This window comes from Heloderma suspectum, chromosome 3 (genome assembly GCF_057233095.1).
Source record: "Heloderma suspectum isolate Gila_16-S chromosome 3, 16-S_ref, whole genome shotgun sequence".
Classification (NCBI taxonomy): Eukaryota; Metazoa; Chordata; class Lepidosauria; order Squamata; family Helodermatidae; genus Heloderma; species Heloderma suspectum.
In genome coordinates, this window is record NC_139460.1 from 225,249,847 (window position 1) to 225,270,965 (window position 21,119).

The 21,119-nt window shown below is 39.5% G+C and overlaps 1 protein-coding gene across 7 annotated transcripts in view; it reads left to right on the top strand.

Annotated features, from left to right (window-relative positions):
- The window catches only part of TBC1D12 (TBC1 domain family member 12), a 60,519-nt gene extending 41,675 nt beyond the window's left edge, over nt 1-18,844 (top strand). For 2 of the 7 annotated variants that reach the window (XR_014789424.1, XR_014789423.1), the window contains 12 exons: nt 1,350-1,465; nt 3,628-3,710; nt 5,322-5,439; nt 5,892-5,998; nt 6,803-6,883; nt 8,463-8,557; nt 10,737-10,808; nt 11,519-11,647; nt 12,829-12,938; nt 13,445-13,703; nt 16,657-16,807; nt 17,059-18,844. Coding sequence is in view for 4 of the 7 variants with exons in the window: in XM_084845829.1 (XP_084701955.1) it covers nt 1,350-1,465; nt 3,628-3,710; nt 5,322-5,439; nt 5,892-5,998; nt 6,803-6,883; nt 7,751-7,786; nt 8,463-8,557; nt 10,737-10,808; nt 11,519-11,647; nt 12,829-12,938; nt 13,445-13,703; nt 17,059-17,127 (1,275 nt within the window). In the remaining 3 variants the exon portion in view is untranslated. Of the gene's footprint in view, nt 1-1,349; nt 1,466-3,627; nt 3,711-5,321; nt 5,440-5,891; nt 5,999-6,802; nt 6,884-7,750; nt 7,787-8,462; nt 8,558-10,736; nt 10,809-11,518; nt 11,648-12,828; nt 12,939-13,444; nt 13,704-16,656; nt 16,808-17,058 lie in introns of all 7 variants that reach the window. The other 5 variants (XM_084845829.1, XM_084845831.1, XM_084845830.1 and 2 more) reach the window with 3 other exon arrangements.
- The last annotated feature ends 2,275 nt before the right edge of the window (nt 18,845-21,119 follow it).

Sequence of the window (21,119 nt, forward strand, 5' to 3'; positions counted from 1 at the left end):
TGGCATGCCTTTGGCCTTTACATTTAAGTGTTTCAAAGTAAAGTCAGCTTTAACAATGTATTTAAAAGCAGAGGAATTTTTTATGAGAATTTATACTTCTGGGTTCATCTGATTCTAATTCTATAGTAGTAGTAAACCAGTCCTTAAAAAGGCAAGCATACTTTTTGTTATAAACTAATTTGTTGCTTTTTGCAATTTCAGATAGGATATGCATGTGGAATTTACTGGTGTAGTTGAGGTATCTTTGGGTAAAAGGTGTATTAGTCAGCAGTAATGTGCCCTGATCTCCTTATGCTAAAGATTGACCAAACATTAAGTGCAGAACTTAATGCAAAACCACTGGGATGCAGTTTTTTGAGACAAGTCTTCCAAAGTGTGGTTTTGGCCCACAGCTAGTATTAACGTCATTTTATATATTCAGCAATGGTGTGTTTGTATAGATGAGTAAAAACACTTAGCTTAACATTCGTTTTTGTATATAATCTACCATACTACATCACACCCAAGTTGATCAGACATTTTTGAATTTTGGTAGCAGGGTTAGACCTGGCATTCTTCGAGATTACAGTGTTCCTGACAACTGAGATCCCAAAGTCAGTGGCCTCATTCAGACTTAATGATGAACTATGATTAATCATTATGGGAATGAGCTGCAGTGCGGTTTGTGCTTTCCCCTCTCCTCCAGCGTGGCCAGGAGGACATTAGGAGTATTTGCTTCCATTTTAGACTAACTGCAGTTAAACATTATGTCTGAACCCAGACAAACTGCAGTTATTTTTTATCTATGGTTGAAATAAGCCAACCTCAAACCATAGTTTATGATATTGCCTTGCAACTAACCATAGTTAAGTTTTACCATGGATCTGGATTCAGTGTTTAACTGCTGTTAGCCTAAAATGGAGGTAAAAGCTTCTGACCTCCTTCTGACCTCAGAGCTTCTGACTGTGCTGGAGGAGAAGTGGAAAAGGGAGCCTGAGATTCCTCAAGTAACAATAAACCATTGTTTATCATCGCATTGAAACCAGGCAATACTCTCTTTCAATAAGTAGCAGGTTATTTCCCTTGGGCCTTTCCTTCCTTTTTGTGTAGGTTTCCCGCAAGCTCTTAACTTACGTAACGTTATTCTTTCAGCTGCATGTACATGGCACATGTACACAAAATTATCAGATGCAAAGTTTCTCCCACCTGAATGTCAAAAACTGGCACTGCATGGTTGCTAGCAATATTTATCTGAAGCTGAGGTTGACTTTACCTAAGTGACTCACCTTGTAGCTGCATTGATAGCCTGAACTATGCAATTTGTCACAGCTACAGATTTACTAAAAGCACACCATTCAATTTTTGTTTAGGAATATGAAGCACGAACAGCAAAAGTGTGTAAACCTGCACCCCAAGCAGCAAGACGTAGACACTTTGAATTTGAGCCACTTTCAACTACTGCTCTTATTCTGGAGGATCGACCATCGTAAGTCATTATGGATTCTTTTACAAGCAGGGCATCATTTTCATGTCAAATAGTAAGCTAACATTCCCAAATACATTCCCATGATAGCTAGATCCCAAGTAAGTTATGCTTGACTCTTAGCAGATGGAAGGGACTTTACTCACAAAAGGCACCTCTGCCCAATTTTGGGGGATCCCTCTTTTCCCTGCCACACAGTTCACCCCATTCAACAGGGTTCCCTGGCCCTCTTGTAGCATTTTCAGAGGGCTGGTGGGGTTGCTGTGAGGAGGATGGGGTGGGGAAATCCACTTCAGCCAGCTCAGTTGCATGCACCTAAATATGGATACAATTTTAGACCCAGCTGGGTTTAGGGTCTGTCTAGGAGCCTGATGGGTGAAATGGGATGAGAGGTATAGAGGAGCTGGGTGAATGGGGAAGAAGTCATCCCAGAGTTATAGGAATGGGATTTCTAGCCTTACTAGAACCTCGATACTTCTACAACCTAGATGTAGGCATTCAGTTCTTAAAGCTTGCTGTTGCTGTGTTAATTCTGGTAAGCAGTCTTTCTAAGTATTACATAGACAGAGCACATACAGACAAGTAGCAGTTGCCAATAAGCAAGCTACTGGGTGGCAAGTTACAGTGTAATGGCACCTTCATATATCACTCTACTAGCCTTAGAGCAGCCTTCCCCAGCCTGTTGCCCTCCAGATGTGTTGGACTACAACTCCCATAATTCCCACCCAGCATAGCCACATCTGGAGGGTACCAGGTTGGGGAAGGTTGCCTTAGGGGATTGCTTGCTCAAAGCTACCTTGTCTTTAAGTGCTGAAGAAGTTATATTAGGGATGGGCGGATTCCCTACCTTCCGGTCTGTGGGGGAATCCGCCCAGGAGGGGAGGTGATCCGTTCCTCCTCCCCCTGGAATCCTCTGGAGTGGCTCCGCGTCGGGAGGATTCTGCGGAGCCGCACACCAGCTCCATATTGCTAGTGATACGGTAATGGCAGCCACCATTACTGTATCGCTGGGAGGAATACAGCCGCAAATGGTGTAGTGGATACCACTTGTGGATGTAAAGCGCTTAGTTTAACCTAATTGCAGTCATTTACGGCCTCATTTGGGTCCTCAGCGGAATCCTCTGCCATCCCTAAGTTATATACAAGACATAGACCTCAAATGTGGCTGGCTGGCTGAACAATTAAAATTAAGGGCACTATGGCCGCTAGACAGCAGCTAGACAGCCATAGGATGTTTTGGTCCGCCTCCCTGCCTCCGCTGCCTCATAAGAGGTGCAGTTTGTCTCTGGCTCTGTGGTCGTAAGAGCAGTGCAGAGCAGGGGAAAAGGGGATGTCCTGGGGGGCGGGAAGGGGATAGTGGAAGCATCGTTATGACGCTTCCTTTGCGCTGTCTGGCCTCCCCCGCCCCAGCTAGATAGCCAAAATTGGCCATCTAGCCACTAATGCAGGGCGGCTGGAGCGTGGAGGAGGAGATCTTCTCCATGCTCTACCTGTCCTGCATTGGATAGTCGGTCACTTCTGAGTTTGGAGGCGTCCATCTATCCCCATTGGATTGTGTCCCAAGATGTTTTTATCTTGTAGATGGTGATAGTTCTTCATATAGGTCGATGATGTGGTATTAGTACCACAGTGGTCTAACCCTTTGTTCTTGGTTGTGCTGTAGTTTTTTGCACCATATCTAATCACAGACTTAAACTATTTTAATGGTAATTTCCTCAACGCAATAATAGATAATTCTCAGCACCTTTACCAAACTACAGTTGTTAGGATTCTTTAGGGGGAAGCCATAATAGTTAAATACATAAAACCATATTCATTCAGGTAGTCCTTCAGATATCGTTGTCACAAGCCATATCAGACTTCATAGGTCAAGACTAGCACCGTGAATTGTGTCTAGAAACAAATTATAAGGGTTTGTAGTATAAATATACTTGGGCCAATGTATAATCTCTTCCCTGTTCACAATTTGTCTGTCTCCTGAATTATTAGGCATAAATTCTTCCGTCCCTAATTGAGTTATGGTACACTGCAGGACTCAGAAGGGAAGATCCTGAGGGGAATAAGCAGGGTACAAGTACTCCTTTGTTTTGCGTGGGAAATGAAACAAGACAGTACTCTGAGATATAGGAGTGGCTGAATCAAATTTACTTAATTCTTTTTTTTAGGAATCTTCCTGCCAAATCTGTAGAAGAGGCTTTACGTCACAGACAAGAATATGATGAAATGGTGGCAGAAGCAAAGAAGAGAGGTACGGCTAGTTTAACAGTCAGAGTAGTGCTACCTGTTTAAAAACGGTTGAGGCATAATTTTGGGGGCTTATGTATGAGAAGATGAACATGAAATATGAATGATCCTGGGCTAAAAGTTTTTAACGCATAGAGACAGTCCTGTTTAGATTTTTAAAGTGAAGTTTAAGTTCGGTGTTCCAAAGTACTGTTGTAATTTTGATACTTCAGTACAGTATGTGCACTGAAAAGGAAAATGAGGAACTAGAACTATTAGCTTTCATGATTGCTTCATGATTACTTCATACATTGTTTGTATGTAGAGCCTGGATCCTGAATATAGCTACTCATTAACGTATGCACACATGTGTGTCTCTGTACTTAAAAAAAATGTGTGTCATATATTTTCTGTTGATGCTGGCAGAAGAAACTGAAGCAGTGGTCTGCTAACTTGAATTTTGCTAGGAAGAGTCACAATTTAGAGGTGTGCATGGTTCTTGTGTATTGTACTCTGAAATCATTATATGATGCAACTGCAAATATAGGTGATAACTTGCTCCTAACCTTCAGCAGCCTTCTTCAGAATAGTATTTGGTGGATTCTGTCTTCAGTATAAGAATAGTCCCCTCCTGCCATCAAGACTGTGAGATTGTTCACAGACATTAGAACTAGACATTACAAAGTATGTATTTGCTCCCCAAAGCTTGTGCCAGTTGGTGTAGAAGTGTAGGTGTAGATACTGAATTGCTTCATGACTTGGTCTTTTCCCCCATTTGTTGTTCTTGAATTGTGTGAGGCAAACTAGTGGTGGTGGTTATAAACATGTACATTCTGTAGTTGACTCTGTGTATGTGTGTGTGTTCACACACATGGGTGTGCACATCCACATGGGCTTAGAAGAATAAAACTGTTAACTGTGGGATTAGATTGCATTGAAATGCAAATACAGTCTGTGGCAATTAAATAATTCAAATTCAGGCTGTACCAGTGGCCATTTTGAATAAACTGTGGTAGGTGGTCACCTTGGCTTATTGTGTCATGTGCACAAGCAAGGCTGGCTTGTGCAAGGATTGAATAGCTCTCACATAACCCTAAAATAGCCAATGGGTTGTTTAAGCCTCACATAAACCACTGTTGTGAAGTTTGCACAGCATGATACGCCACGGCACCTGCCCACCACCTGGTCACTGGCTTATTAAGAGGTTATTTAAAAACATTTAAATCAGTGTACCTCTTCTGCTAAAAAACAAACAAACAAAAAACGATTTCAGGAGAATTCTAGGAATTTAGGAAACAGTCCTGCATTTCTCACGTCTGCTTAGAAAAGTGAAACTGGGAATCTGACATGGTTTATTGGGTCTTAAAAATTGCAAATGTCTATGATTTCTTGTAAAGACGGTAGAGAAAGAGGATACAGGATCGTAACAAAGATACTATTTGCATACAAAAGGAAGAAATAGCTGTAGTGGGGAACCCAGTATTTCTATTGAGAGCTAACCTATACAAGTGGTGAGATGTAAGAAAATTTGCAAGTGACTTACATTTCAGGGACCCACACTCTAATTATCTAAACTTTATTGTCTTAATACAATGCTTTTAAAATCACATTGCATTTAAAATTCTGGATTTAATAGAAATTAAGGAAGCACATAGAAGGAAGAAAATAATGAAAGAACGCTTCAAGCAAGAGGAGAACATTGCTAGTGCTATGGTGATTTGGGTCAGTGAAATACTGCCTAACTGGGAGAGCATGTAAGTATAGAAGACTTGGTAATATAAGCTTGATACAGATTTCCAGATCCCTCAAAAAGTTTGGATATTTTCCTTTCTGTTTTGAACGGTGTCTTTGGGCTAAGGAATTACTTCATTTCTAGTATCTACTAATATCATTCAGAAATAATATGTAGTGGGGCACTGTTGTCATTAGCAGTTTGTCTAAATACTTACCCTGTAGACAGTCACAGTCTTCCATGGGCTGCTGTCTTGCCTGGGTGTGGCACCCTGTCAAATTATAAGGCCAAGTTCGGCTCAATAGGAAGCACTGCCGGCAGTCCCATAAGAGAAGACACTGGCTTCTTATCACACGGAGCCAAAGCTTGCTGATGTTCTTTGTTTCTAGGACAACCTGGAAATGCTAGGAATGGCAACTAAACTGCCCAAGCTCCAAAAATAATTACACTCCTCTTCCTCCTCCTGCTTTATAGGCGTTCTACAAGGAGAGTGCGAGAATTATGGTGGCAAGGGTTACCTCCAAGTGTTCGTGGGAAGGTTTGGAGTCTTGCTGTAGGAAATGAACTGAATATCACTCCTGGCAAGTGTTAAAGCATGCAAATTTGATCTCAATAGAGTGGTATTCTCTAACATGAAGTAATCTATTATTGGTTTCACTGAGTCTGTGATAGTCTTTTCTGCTGATGAGGAAAGGAACTGTTTTATGCTACCAAATTTCACTAACATGGCATCTTTGTTTCACTTATAAGAAGTAATGGTGCACTTTCTGATTCCAGTTTTAAAATGAAGCCATTAAAAAAATATTTTGTCAATGGTGGTGGTGATGGTGTGTGTAACTGCCTTTAAATAACATGTTGCTGATGAAAGATTTTAGTTCAACGACTCTATTGGTTTTCATACGTAAGTTTTAAGACCTAATTTTTTAATGAAGGGATCATTTGGCTAGTAGTCTACTGTGTTTTGAATTCCAACTCTTTCAGTAAAGATTAGTGTTGTTAGTGTAAGAACTCTAAGAGCATATGAATTCATACATCTATTACTTGTATACATTTTGTGAAATATGGAGCATGTCTAGAACTGTGTGTATGCACTAAATATAGCAAAAGCACACTTGTTCTCTTCTCTTCCCCCTGACCTTTTTTTTACACTTTTGGGAGTGGAGATTATCAGAACTAAAACTACTTAACTTCAGTATATTGTTAACTTCAATAGTTAACACTATTCCCAATAAGAGGTCTGAAAATTGCACCAAATGTGAATTTTCTGGTTTTAAAGTTTATAACAGAAATACATACAATAAAAACAGCCTTACAGTGAGATCATATAATTCTTCAGTATTTTGTCTTTACATTTGCGTTTGGACAAATTTTGCTGTGTTTTGCAGAACTCTATGAAATCTTCTTATCTAGAGCCAAGGAACGTTGGAAGAGTTTTGGAGAGACTGGTGCTGAGAATGATACAGAAGGTATGTCCAAATGGTACCAGTTGCTGTTTATAACAGCATTTCACAGTATGTATTATATTGAGAAGAGACTACGAGCCAAATGCTACATTAGAAATGTAATCATGTAGTATAGCCGCCCCCCCAGAACTATACCAGTTAGTGGAGGATCATGTGTTTGATGCCTGCTCATGGAAAACTAGCACATCAGGGAGAAGGGTTCTGTAGGTTTTACATATGGGATCATGTTTGACTGTCTTCCATCTGCAGACAGAAGTAATGGAGTTCTGAGCAGTCTGTGTCATATGAAACTTCTGGATGTCTTCAGCTCTGTGCTCAGAGGTCTACTCCAGTATCTCATTTTGCTTGTATTATATTGTAAAATAATTTTCTGCCAGTAGAGATGTGGGTTTCCCACCAGAGTCCAATTTAAAATGTGATAGTATTCTGAAATGGTTCATGGGCCAGTGGATTAGGCATAAATAATGAAGCTAGAAAGACGTTATTTCTAGCTAGCTGGTTAACTCTTCATGTCACAAGTTGAATAGTGCCTAGTTCTTCAAAAACTTTAGTTGCTTTCATATGTTACAAATGAAACTTGGCAGAACAGTTCAGTGTAAGTCTGGCTGGTTTTGATCCAATCTTCTGAGCATTACAAAATGGAGAAAACAATATAGTTATTTTCCAATATTTTCCAATATATAGTTATTTTCCAATATTTTTAGGCAAGATCATCTGTTGCCAGGCTTACTTGGGACACGCATCTCTACGCATGTTGAAACTGGAATGACAGGTTGCTGTCATTCCAGTAGAGCTAGCTCCAAAACTAGCACATTTGCTGAATTAACAAGAGCCTGATGTGGGTAACTTAGTTTTTGATTTGGGTCACAGGGCATCTCTATACAGTTCCTGAGAAGGAAAAAAAAGGTAAGACTTCAGTTTTTAACCCAGAAAATCAATTTTTTATTAAAAGTCAATAATAACAAATCATAAGTCAGATAATGAAGAAGAATCCTAAAAGAAAGGGGAAGAATGGGGGAGTGGTGTGTATTTGGTGCTAGGCAGAAGGTCACAAAAGGATGTTGGGAACTTAGTATCATCAGTGAGTGGTAAAGTGTCCTGATTACATCAGGATGCAGGGGAGTTTGGTAAGTCCAAAGATCCATAGTCCCTGGGCACTTCGAATTAGAATACTTTCTTCATGTCCAGCTACAGATGTATGGAAACAGACAAAATTGAGGTGTGGGGTCACAACTGGAGCACTCTGGCAACATGACATTTTGAATTAAGGAAATGGCTTTAATCACTGTTGCAATCCCATTTATTTTGTGCAGTGATACACCAATCATTAGAGAAGTTTAGAGTAGATCTAATATTTCTAGAGCATATCAGCTTGAATGCTGTAGCAGGTTGAAATGAGAATTAAATGAAATTGTTGCCCAGTTCCCTTCTACCCTTTTTTTTGCTTTTAGTAAATTGGTCTTTCCTTTGAAACACATATTTGATTGATCTGAGGTAATAGACAAATTGTATATGACATTCACAGTCCTACATTATTAGTTAAATCGGTCTACAGAACATCTGCATGCTTTAATCTCTGTAGATGCTGGAGTATCAGTTGCTGACCGGGAAGCTAGTTTGGAGCTAATAAAATTGGATATATCACGCACATTTCCATCCCTCTATATTTTTCAGAAGGTAAAACTTTTTTTTTACTATGTTCAGAGATAAGTATATTTAAAATGTTAGATCATTTTGCCCACTGAAGTTGATAAAAACAATAAACCTATTCATGAAAGCTTTTATAGAAATAAGATTTTTTGTCATGGTTTTGTGTAGTTAATAAATTCTGCGCTTAATTAATAAGTGTTTAGCTTAAAATAATTAGGAAATATAGTTGTATAACCTGTGTAAACACTATTTAATTTCATCTTATCCTGCTGTTTGGATGAAATCATTTCTATGACACATTACCGATCATGATGGGGAAATGTTTTACTGCCCCAGTTCAAGGAATTTAACACTTGAAATGTCTTATCAATGCAGATGACATTGCACTCGATTAGTTAGCTTTGTCTTTCTCTCTGACGGGTGACGGGGAGGGAGTCAAAGCTGCTAGTAAGCTGTGATGCATTTTCCAGGCTGACGAATGCTGTTGGAGCATTGAGATTTATTTGTGTCTCCCTGCTGCAGAGGCATAGCAATATAAAGCAGCTAGCGAGCCTGATTGCATTCCTCACTGAGCAAACACAGCAGGTTTTGCAGTCGAGTCTTTCTTTCTGTGGGTGGAGCAGTGACTGCAGCCAGAAATCACCTGGTTCTTCACCACAGCCAAGTGGAAAGTGGCTTTCTGTAAGCCAGTTCTAAAGTTGTTCAAATAGCAAGTAAAACTTCAGCAGAAAGGCTAGTTTATTCTTTTATACAGATCTGCAAATGGTTAGGTATTTGGCTTTTTAAAAGAAAGCATAAAAAAGCTGAAATCGTATGACATGTATAAACAGATTATAAAGAACTATTTGGCAGTGCAAGATCTGTGTGAGGGAAAGGATTGGACCCTTGCCTTATATTTCAGAGGGGAAAACACAGTTATGCATGCATCCATCCCCTCTTATGTTTGTGTACTTGTGAAAGTTGAACTCTGGTATTGGCATACCAGTACATAATATGCAAGAAGTGGCCCTCAAACATAGAATTTATGTAGTGCTATATCTGTGCATGGTGCTTTACAGAGTAACAAACAAGACAGGAGGTCCCTGCCCTGAAGGAGCTTATGATCCCCAAAACACGATACCCTAAATAATATAGGGACTGGTTACAGAAGAATCTAAGTGGTCTTCACCTTCTGCTCATGATGAAACTCAAAATGCTGAACATTGTATAGTGAATTCCCAGGAACTGCACTCTAACCAGACAGACTAAGTCAGGGAGCTGTCTGGCTACGTAGTTAGTCTTGCTCAAGCAGAAACTGAAACTCTGAGCCTGAGTACTTCCCTTCTTTGTTGCTTAGCTAATACATTCTTAAATGAACAGTTTACAAACTCTGAAGTTAATTTTAGTTTGTATTTGAGTCACTCAAGGGTGAAACATAAATGTTCAGAATTGAGCATTTTTTCTTTATTAAAAATAACAGACAATATGGCTGCATCATTACTACTGAATTGCAATATGTGTTGGTAATTTTCATCAATATAATAACCTAGCATTTCTATTTTACTAGTAAATACAGAAGGAAACTAGTAATTATCAGTGCTCTGTCCCAAATTAGTTTGTCAGAAAATTACATCGTAGTTTCTTTCTTCTTCATTCCTCTCATAGTGACCCCTTTTAACAGGCTGAACCATAGGCTGCTTTTTAAATTCAGAGGCCTTCAAATACAATTTGTGGTTGGGGTGGAGGGAGAAATAAAAGCCTTACAGGCTGTGCACAAACCTCTCTCTCTCATGCATACACACATACACATGCTCTTACATATTTGTGAGCACTGAGATTTTTGAGCCTTTTGGAACAGCTACAGTTGCATGAAGCCAGGAATACATCTACTTTTAGGAAATTCAGCGGTGCTGTCAGATATGAAAACCCACTAGGGATGCATAATTTTGCCTGGATTGAACCTAGTGTGTAACTTTTCTTTTAAAAGGATTTGTAGTTGAATTTTATGGCCATTAATTCATGGAAACAAGTATTTGTATTAAGGACTTGGTACAACTTCCCAAACCTAGCACTGATGTAATTATAAAAGCTAAGTGAAGTAACATTGGTTTGCAGTTATGATAGGATTGCATCATGTAATCTGTATGTGGAGACGTTCTTCTGAATTTAAAATAACTTTTTTGTTTTTCTAGCACTCACGATTTTGCATCCACTGTTTCCAATTTAGGGTGGCCCTTATCATGATCTTTTGCACAGTGTCCTGGGGGCATATACATGTTACCGACCTGATGTAGGATACGTAAGTATCTGCCCCATGTTGCAGTACTTTCCTTAAGATGATGGAATATAGGTGTAGAGCTTCCATAATTTCATATCTGTGTAATACCTACATGTTTATAAGAATACTTTTTCATAGACTGAATGAACTATCTCAATATAGCTTGGCAGTGTGACAGGAGAAAGGGAAATTTGTACTACTGCATCTAGTGTTAGTGGCTCAGCTATAGCACTGTGGGATATCCCATATTAAAGGGTGAATCTCTAATGCTGTAAACCTATGCATATTTGCTTGGGACTAAGCTCCACCAAATTAATTGTGATTTCCCAGTAAATGTGCATAGGATTGCACTACTTCACAATGTTGTTCTCTCTAGACAAGTGAAGGGATCATGCACCTGTCACCTCTCTATGCATTGGAGGAACCACCTGCTAGTGCTAGCTTCCTAACGGAGCTATACAAAAGATGTAAGCAATTTTCACTCATGGTGATGTACACTTTTTCCCTCTACACCCTTGAATGGAAACCTGAACAAATGAAGCAGGCCTAAGTTACCTTCCTTCATTCAACTGCTTTGACGATTTGAATGATACCTGCTCAGTACAAAACTGAATTGTACATTTCAATAACTTGTTGTCCTGCTTTTTGTCATAATTGTATCTAACTTGGTAATATATTAGCTTTGTCCTAACATAAAACTGAGGCTGTGTTTACATTTTTGTGTTTTGAAGGTCCAGGGAATGTCCTTCATTGCTGCAGTCCTCATTCTCAATTTGGAAGAGGCAGATGCTTTCATTGCCTTTGCGAACCTCCTGAATAAGCCATGCCAGCTGGCCTTTTTCCGCGTGGATCACAGCATGGTAAATATAGCTATTCTGAAGTGCTATAACTTTTAGTATTTCATATTTTAATGGGCGGTAAATGGTGTTAATCAGTGGAATTTCTATGTTTCTAAAGATCAGTGCTTTGCATTCATACAAAATATTCACTTCTAGAGTTTTATCAGCAGAAATTACATTGGTAGAATTTTGCTATCTCTTTACAGAACTCATGACTGAATTATTGAAGTTTCTGTTCCTGTTTTTCTTTTTCTGTGGGATAATGGATACCCACACCCAATCTCTTGCTTTTGTGAGAGTGGGATAGCAAGGAGAAAAGGGCACACTAACCCATGCTTTAGTTACATCAAGAATGGACTGTAATACACTTTACATGGGGCTACCTTTGAAGAGTCTTCGGAAGCTGCAGTTGGTCCAGAATACAGCAGCAAGGATGTTAGTGGGTGCATGCTCATCCTTCAACATCTGCACTAGTTACCAGTTTGCTTCCAGGCAAATTCAAAGTTTTGGTGATTACCTTTAAAGCCTTTGATGGCTTTTGTCCAGGATATGGAGGATTGCCTCCTCACATACCAACCTGCCAATTCCCTAAGATCAGAAGGAGAGGCCCTTCTCTGTATCCCCCTAGGGTGGGGCCACAGTTGATAGTGGCAAGAGACAGGGCCTTCTCAGTGGCTACACCAATTGTAGAACAATTTGCCCTGTGAAGCACTGATGTCCCACTCTCTGGATGTCTTCACCAATTGGCAAAAGACATTAGTATTTTGGCAGGCTTTTCCCTGCTAAATGTTTCTATTTAAAGGTTGTTTTATCTATGGTCTCTGCCTCTATATTTTTAGTCTATTTTGGTGAATATATTTTATATTTTATTGCAGTTTAAAATTTTTGTGAGCCACTCTTGAGTGGCGCATGGGCACTAGAAGAGCAAAATATAAATTTCTGCATAATAAAATAGTTGCAACTGTCTACACTGCAAGGGAAGTTAGGAGCTGGAGAAATTAGTGCTGGATTTTGAATTTTTATATTTATTGCTGGAGAAGTGTAGACATTAGCTAAGGACAATAATAATGTTCTGTCTTCATTTAAACCACCAGAATATGTTGTATAGACTAGTTATAGTTCCCTGAAGGCTTCAGTGCTTGAAGCATTTCTCTTTTTTCTGAACCAGACTATTCTCAGGTTTTTTATCTTCTTCTTTACAGATGCTGAAGTACTTTGCAGCATTTGAAGTATTTTTTGAGGAAAACCTCCCCAAATTGTTTCATCATTTTAAATCCTACAGTCTTACCCCTGACATATATTTGATAGATTGGTAAGTTTAAAGATTAGTTCAGTCTTTCCTTTTTACTTTATGGTCACATGGTAAATTGAGAAACTTGCAACTGAAGTTTGAAAATGCAGAAAGATCTTAATGGGCTCACACCTTCTGTGTGGTTGAGGGCCAGTAGTGTGGGCAAGTTGGGAAAATAATTTTTATTTGGTTGTGATGTGGTTGTATAAATGGGATGTATCCAAGCTGATGTAAGTGGAAATCCCACCCCTCCCACCCCTCTCTCTACTGTAGCTTTCTGTGCCATGCATGTGCCCCCCCTCCCCTGCAGGAAAAGCCTGGAATGTAGTGAGGGGCTGGCTGCCGTGAGACAAGGGAATCCTCTAAAATTAGGCAGGAGTTGCTTGTGTAAGTGGGATGTCTATTGGTGTCAGTTTCCCAGATCAAAAGCATTGCTGGACTTCTAAATAAAATGATCACTCATAGCAGAGGAGAAAGTCAAGGGCATGTGCTTTGCCTCCTGTGCCTGATGCTTATTTCAAATGCAGGATCTTCACCTTGTACAGCAAGTCACTACCCCTTGATCTGGCCTGTCGAGTCTGGGATGTCTTTTGTAGGGATGGAGAAGAATTTTTGTTCAGAACTGGATTAGGCATTCTTAGGTTGTATGAAGATATCCTCCTGCAGATGGACTTCATTCATATAGCACAGTTTTTAACAAAGCTACCTGAAGACATCACGTCAGAGAAGCTCTTCACTTGTATTACATTTGTTCAGATGCAGAACAGTAACAAAAAGTGGGCTCAGGTAAGTGAATATATGTGGCTTGAATATATTTTTATCATAAATAAACTGATATATTAATATATTAACAATTGATTTCTATCTTGCCCTTTGAACATGTTCCCAGGGCAGCTTACAAAGAATCAAATACAGTGGGTTAGATCCATGGTCATCCTTCCATGAATGGAAGTGCTCATTCTGTCCATGGAAATCTTCCAATCCAGTGAAGCATTTCTGTTGATGGAACCAGGGAAAAGGCAGTCTTCATTGATCCCCTCCTCCCCCTACAGTTCCCAGTCCCCCCTGGGACTGAAAATCTGCTCCCAACAGAGACTTGGAGGACCCTCTGGAACAGCGGGGGAGCTGGCACTGGAGGCTTTAGGGTGAGGGGAGGAATCAGCAAAAGTAGTCTCTCTTCCCGTACCACCCCCTTTCCACCAGTGGGAGCAATCTGAGTGGAACTCCATTCAGGAAATGCTTCTGTGGGTGGGGAAGCCAATTAAAACAACCTATACAAACATATTTAAAAGCACCACACTCTAAAAGAGAAGCATAAAAATATCAGCAGGGATAAAACAGATTAACCAAAGCCTGTGAAAATAAGGCTTCATGTGATGCCCAAAGGAAAAAATAGCCCCACCAAGGACACAGTATTCCATAACTGGAAGACAGCCACTGAGAAAGCCCTCTCCACAGTAGCCACTTCATAAGCATCCGATGGCAGGTGCACTCAGGGAAGAGCCTTTGTCTTAGCAGGCACAGGTGGAGATGGTATTTCAGGTACATGTCCCAACCATGAAGGACTTTCAAGGTTAAAACTAGCACTTTGAATTGAGCCAGTGCAATTGATAACACTCTGGTGTAATATGGTTCCAGTTAATCCAAAATACAGCTGCTGGATTACTAGCTGCAGTTTCCAGGTTACCAGAAGATGGACAACTGAGGTTAGGCTAACATTGTCCAGTTAGGGTTGCACCTAGCATACTAAGCTTTGTGTCATAGAGGTGACTTGTACCTCCAGTGACGAACACGATGGATTGAGAAGCACTCACAGGCTGTGGACCTGTTCCTTCAAGGGAAATGCAATCCCATCTAGTGTACCTCTCTCTTGTTTGGATTGAGTTTATTAATTGGCCCTCATCCCAGTCCATTACTGTGCCCAGGCAGTGATTTAGCACATCCACTGCCTTACCTGAATTAGATGTAAAAGATAAACACAGTAGGGTGTCATCTGCATTTGATCATGTCTCATCCCAAATTTCCAGATGACCTCATTCAGTGATTTCATATAGATGGTAAAAAAAAACATGGTAGACAAGAGAGCTCTGAGAGGCTTGATAGCATAAATGCCAGGGTGTCCACTAGTCACCAAGTACCACCTTCTATACTCAATCATCCAAGCAGGATCAGAACCCTATAATACAGCGGCACTCATTCATAACCCAGACAGCCTATGCCAAAGGATTCTATGGTCAATGATATTGACTGGGTTCAGAGAACACAATAACACCATGGGTTGTTGCTGAACTGTGGTTTATCATGTCTGAACCCATCCACGCTAACAAACCATGGTTTGTTAATAACAAACAACCCATGAAGATAACGCTTGGTTTGTTGTTGGGATGTGAACTGTGGGTTGTTCATTGTTAACAAACTATGGTTTGTTATTGTGGATGGGTTCAGACAACACGATAACCCACATCTCAATAACAGCCCACGGTTCAACGACAACTCACATTCAACTCTAGAGTGTGGGTTATCGTGTTGTCTGACCCCAGCCATTGAAAGCCACTGAGATCCAAGAGAATCAAGAGGGTCACAGTCTTCCTGTCTTTCTCCCATCCATCAGGGTGACCAAGGTAGCTTCAGTGCCAAAATGAAGCCTGAGGCCCAGTTGAAATGGATCTAGAAAATCAGTCTTATCCAATTAGTATGACTACTGAAAGGAAGATTAATATCCTTTCCACAAAAGTGAGGTCCATATAGGTCTGATTGTTAAGGTTATCAAACTTATTTAATTTAAATGGATGATTAATCAATTTAAACACACCTAATTTACTAAAAGGTTCCCCTGATTAGCTAGGCAACAGTTTAAATTATTTTTAATGCATACGCTTATCATAACTGCAGATGGCAAGCATCATCTTAAGAGGCGTTCTTCCTCTCACAGGAGGAATACCACTTTTAAAATGCTTCCTACAATACTTGTTGCATCTAAAAACAATATATGCTTCTTGCTTCAGAAATATTTTTACCCACGTGCAATCCTATGCAAATTTAATTGATCAACTAACTCATATGACCAATTAAACTTCCCTTAATTGGGTAGCAGCCCTAGTTTTTATTGAAGGGTTTTTATTATTGGGATTCATCATTGAAGAACCATTAATGTGTTGATACACATTAAAGGGTTGGCTTTTGACATCTCTGGTCCCAAGAGCCCTGGGCCTGTGCATATCTGGGAATCCTTTTGAATGGGAATGTTATGAACTTGGACAATCCCATAGATGTAAAGGAAGCTGTGAGTTTCCATAGCTATAAGCCACAGAAGGTGGTGATGAGGCAACATAACTCCATTTGTCTGACCTACATCCTGTTATAAGAAACCCTTCAAAGCTCTTCCAATGTTCTATTACCCATAAGACTCTATAAATAGTATACAGAAATATTATTAAATTATACGATAAGTATACTGGGTGGGATCCGCATTTAGTCATACTTGGAGTAGAACCATTGAATTCAGTTAGACTTGAAATAGTCATGACTAACTTAAGTCACACTTACTTCAAAGTATGACTAAATTTGGATCCCACCCAATGTCTTAAATTCAAAACACTTATATTTCTCTCTGCCATAAACCATCATACTGTTAGAATATACACCGATACTTGGAATTCTTGAGCTAACGTGTGATCAACTGAACAATGTGTTGCTGTATTCTTATCTTTGTTTTAAACATACATGTTTGGTTATTCAGACTGATGCCTTTTGTCCAGTTACCAAAAGACCAAAAAGAGCAGGTGGAATAAAAGAGTGATGTCTGATATATTAGACCTTTCTGCTGGCTAAAATGGAGACTACCTGCGTTTGTTTGAAATTGTGAATGAGCTGATTGCATTGACCAGAAGGTAGTAACACATGCATAATTCATTTCTGAGACTAGCCATTTTCAAGAGTCATGATGCTTTGGTTCCCTGTAGTTTTCAATTAATCATTTTGGAATTGATACTTAGGTTGTTGGGCTACTGAAAAAGAGATTGGAGGTGGGAGGAATGGAATGGTCTTGTGATTTATGATGGATGAATGAAAAGAATCTTCAGCAAGAGAACAGTGTTTATAAGTATGGCTCATTAACCTTTCTCTTAAAATCAATTTGCAGGTATTTGCCTCGTTAATGAAGGATAGCAAAGAAGGAGACAAGAACCATAGTCCAGCACTAAAAAGTTAACTTCAAATTTAATGGGAATAACAAAAACCACTTGGTTGTTCAAGGAGTTTAAACATCTTCTCAATGAAAACCACTAAGGAGAAACGTCTTGGGAGACCTAAGAAAGAGACAGTATTTGACTGAATGCAGTGGTGGAATTTGATAATCTTCACCCTGCTGTCAGTATTAAAGAGCTTTTTGTGGGAAGATTCCTTTTCCCAGGAAGCAGAACAATAAAAAAAAAACTTGTGAAACTGAGAAAGTGGCTAATGCATATTTAATATTTAAAGTTGAATGCAATAAAATTTGTAATAACTTTTGTTGGTACTTAAAATTTTGAGGGATACCTTTTTTATGATTACCACAAAGGCACTTTTGGGAGGAGGGCTGGTGTTTAAAGTAGGGCCCAAAAACTGCTACCTGAACCAAACATTTTGGTACAAATACCTCCAAAATTAACCAGTGAAATCTTTAGGACCAAATAAGTTTTTTGTTTGGGTATACATGCTTGCCAGAGAATAGGAGGATTTATGTATGTCTTACTGAGCTTTTAAACTGTAGCTTCACTCTTCAGCTAATTGAATGTATGTAAGCTAGAACAGAGGAAGCTGCACCAAGTCTTGTCACGGAGTCATTGGCAAAATGTGTTTTGACCTAAAGGTGGCAGTTGCCAAGCAAACTATTTGGACAGTGTGCTTCTGTAAGCAACTGATGGGTTTCCAGAGTTTTGCTAGGTGTGGGTGGCTTGCTTACAAGAAAATTGGATTTCTATTCCATGAAAATCAGATGAATTTTTTTCTTTTTTTTTTAAATCAAAGTGACTTATACTTGATAAACACTAGTATAATTAATAAGCTAGTGACCGTCCTTTTGCACATTTTAAGCAATGTTATGTTAAAGGTTTTGAGTCCCCAGATATTAAACATTTTCCCCACTTAAATTCAAAGTTGAATGGTTTTGACCGGCAGTGTGTATAATAATGAATATTCCAAATACGTACTGTCAGTTCATTATCTTATGTCAGCACCATACTGTAAAGGTAACATATGGAAGCTCCTCAACTTCCTTCACACTCCAAAACATTTTAAAATGGCTTTTGAATTGGAGGGGATGGAAAGAATACCTCTTAAACCAGAGATAGGCAACCTGGTGCCCTCCAGATATTTTGGACTACAACTCTCACAATTCCTGGCTGCTGGCCATGCTGATGGGAGTTGTAGTCCAAAGCATGTGGAGGGTACCAGGTTACCTACCCCTGTCTTAAACTCTCTGAGCAGCTAATGCTTGTTCTTTCTAAGTCCATTTTGATAGTATTAATGTAAATAAAATTGCATTATGATTTTTTTTTGTACCTGGTCCCTGTACGTGCAAATGAAGTAAAAATTTATCATTGCATTTAAAAAAAAAGAGTGAGACTGCTTCAGCTGTCAAGTGTTAAAAGAAGTTGCAGAACCTGTTTTAAAGATTTGGGTTACAGTATGTTGTAATATTTATGTTGCTATCAGATTTAAAACTACACTTTAATATTACTTACAACATACAATTTGAAGTTAAAATGTCTTTTTTTCTTATGTATTTACTTACTTGGTTCCGGTGTATGTCCTCTATTTGGGTTCTCTTGTACAGTTTTCTTACTTTTCAAGTATACACATGTATATAAATTGTAAATAGAAGGGATTTAGCCTTCATCCAAGACCACTAGTAACAGTTCCTATGTAAATAAAACTTGTAAGCAGAATGAGTACTGTCTTCTTTTAATTTTTTCCCTCCATCATATACAGAGGAATACTAATTGCACCGTATTCAGTAGCTTGTAAGGATTTTGCTTCAGATGCCTGTCACTCATGAGCTCATCAGGTGTGAACATTAAAGTTTTCTCCAAATTTAAGTTCTTAGTAGAATGTACAGTTGGTTGAAACTCCTCAGAAAATTACAATCACTCCCACAACATTATCTCTTTCATTTTGACAGAGTCTGTGCAAAATTATTTCTCTTAAGTTGAGAAAGAGTAATTAAACAGATATGATAGTTCCAGGGAATGTCTTGGTAGAAAAGCAGAACCCAGACTGCATAGTTCATTATCCATTGCATATGAAATGGGGCAGGGCCAGAGAAACTACAAATACCTATAGGTACCTATCCTTAAGGTGGGATTCTGCATAAACCAGGGATGTTTCTGGACTGCAGACCCCAGCATCCTTCACCTCACCATTGCCTGTGGTGATGGGAGTTGGACTCCCAACAACATCTGGAGAGCCAGAGGTTCCCACCCCTGGCAGAAACTTGAGTCCTAGAGACTAAGAACACTGTGCAAAGTGTAATGGCCATATCATTGCAAATGAATAGGCTACTCAAAAATGCCCACACGGACTATTTTCTGTTTCTTTATCCCATAGTTATCACAATCTGGGCTTCATGGCATTGGATCAGTTGCAAAGCTGAGTGTCCTGCAGTTGTGGTTATTGGGTCCACAGAATCATCTGAAGCAGGTTGAATTTTTTTTTTAAAGTCACTTGTTGCATAAGCAGAACAAATTCAAGGGAATTTCCATTGGTAATTTCCAACTTCCATTTATAATCATCTGAATTCTAAGCACACCCTTTCTGCCAGGGTGTTGTTTGTGCTCAAGTAATTCTGCCATGCTGCTATCTGCCTAGAATACATAGCCTCTGCAGGAAGTAGACCTCTTTCACATGCTTGGTCTCTCATTTTTCTGGATGTTGGCTTGGGGATATGAGCTGCATCAAATCCATGTCCTGCCTAGTTCTGTATTTTGAAGGAAGCAGGTGTGGAGAGTCAGACAAAATCAATAAACCTGCTTGGTACCTGGTAGCAAACGGTTTACTTGGTATTCTGAAACTAATACAGCAATCTTATAATCCAATTAAATAACTTCTGTTAGTCCAGAAGTGTAAACGTTTAGTTCTATACAGTTCATGAGTCAGTATGATACGATGCGATACTTCATTGCTTAAAGCCATAGGTCACCACAATGTACATTAAAAAGAGAAAGAAAAAAAACAGTACAGTCACATATTTGTATATACATAAATTCATATATCCAACAGAATCATCCCTAGTAGGCTGTTTGGGCTTTGGCATGTATTTTCCTTGCTGCCAAGGCAAATTTTGCTACCTGGGCAGTGGTGAAAGCATCAGTGCCAGAAAGAAGGACACATCTGTTCTAAAGGTGTTCTATTTAGGAAGCTCTGGGAAATAATGGCAAGAAATGTATGCCTAGGATGGCCATAGAGAGGGCATCTTAGTAAGTAATGAGAGACATCCTCAACGTCCCCAGACCCACAGATACAGAGTCTTTGATGGACTGGGGTATTGTCAAATCTTCCCTCCAAGAAGGCAGAAGGCATGCATTGTAGACGCAATGCTGTAAATGATTTCCGTAAGTGACGCACAGTCAGAGTTGTAACTCTCCAGACCAAATGATGTCTTATATAATGGGTACCAGCAAGAATAAGGCATTTGTGAGATTGTAACCAAATCCATCCACTTAGAATAAAGATAAATTTTTTCTTTAAGCCTCTGCTTTACTCTCTCAGAAGGGAAAGAAGGAAAGGACTCGGTATCAATTCCATAAGCTTGCAACATAGGTTTGGTCAGGTTTACCCAAGACTTGGGATGGGGTATGAAGTTGCTCTTGAAAGCATTTTTTTGGAAGGTGGGAATCGCTCATATGGGTCAACTTGAGCCAATACAAAGCGAGAGCAGCGTAAAAAGATGTTTTAACTGAAATCAATCCTACTTCTGCCCTTAGGAGGGCCCCAGGTGTACTCCGGGGGACAGTTAAGAGAGATCTCGTAAAAGAGTTCTGAACCACCTCAAAAATAGAGGCATTCGTGTATCCCCATACCTCAGCCCCATACTTCAGTTGTGAAACTACCTTCTTCTGAAATATCTCAACTGCAGGGGCAACCAAACTTCCCCCTTGTGATTGAGAGAACTGAAGGAGAAATTGAGTAGACTGGGATGATTTCAGCTTAATTACAGTTAGACGT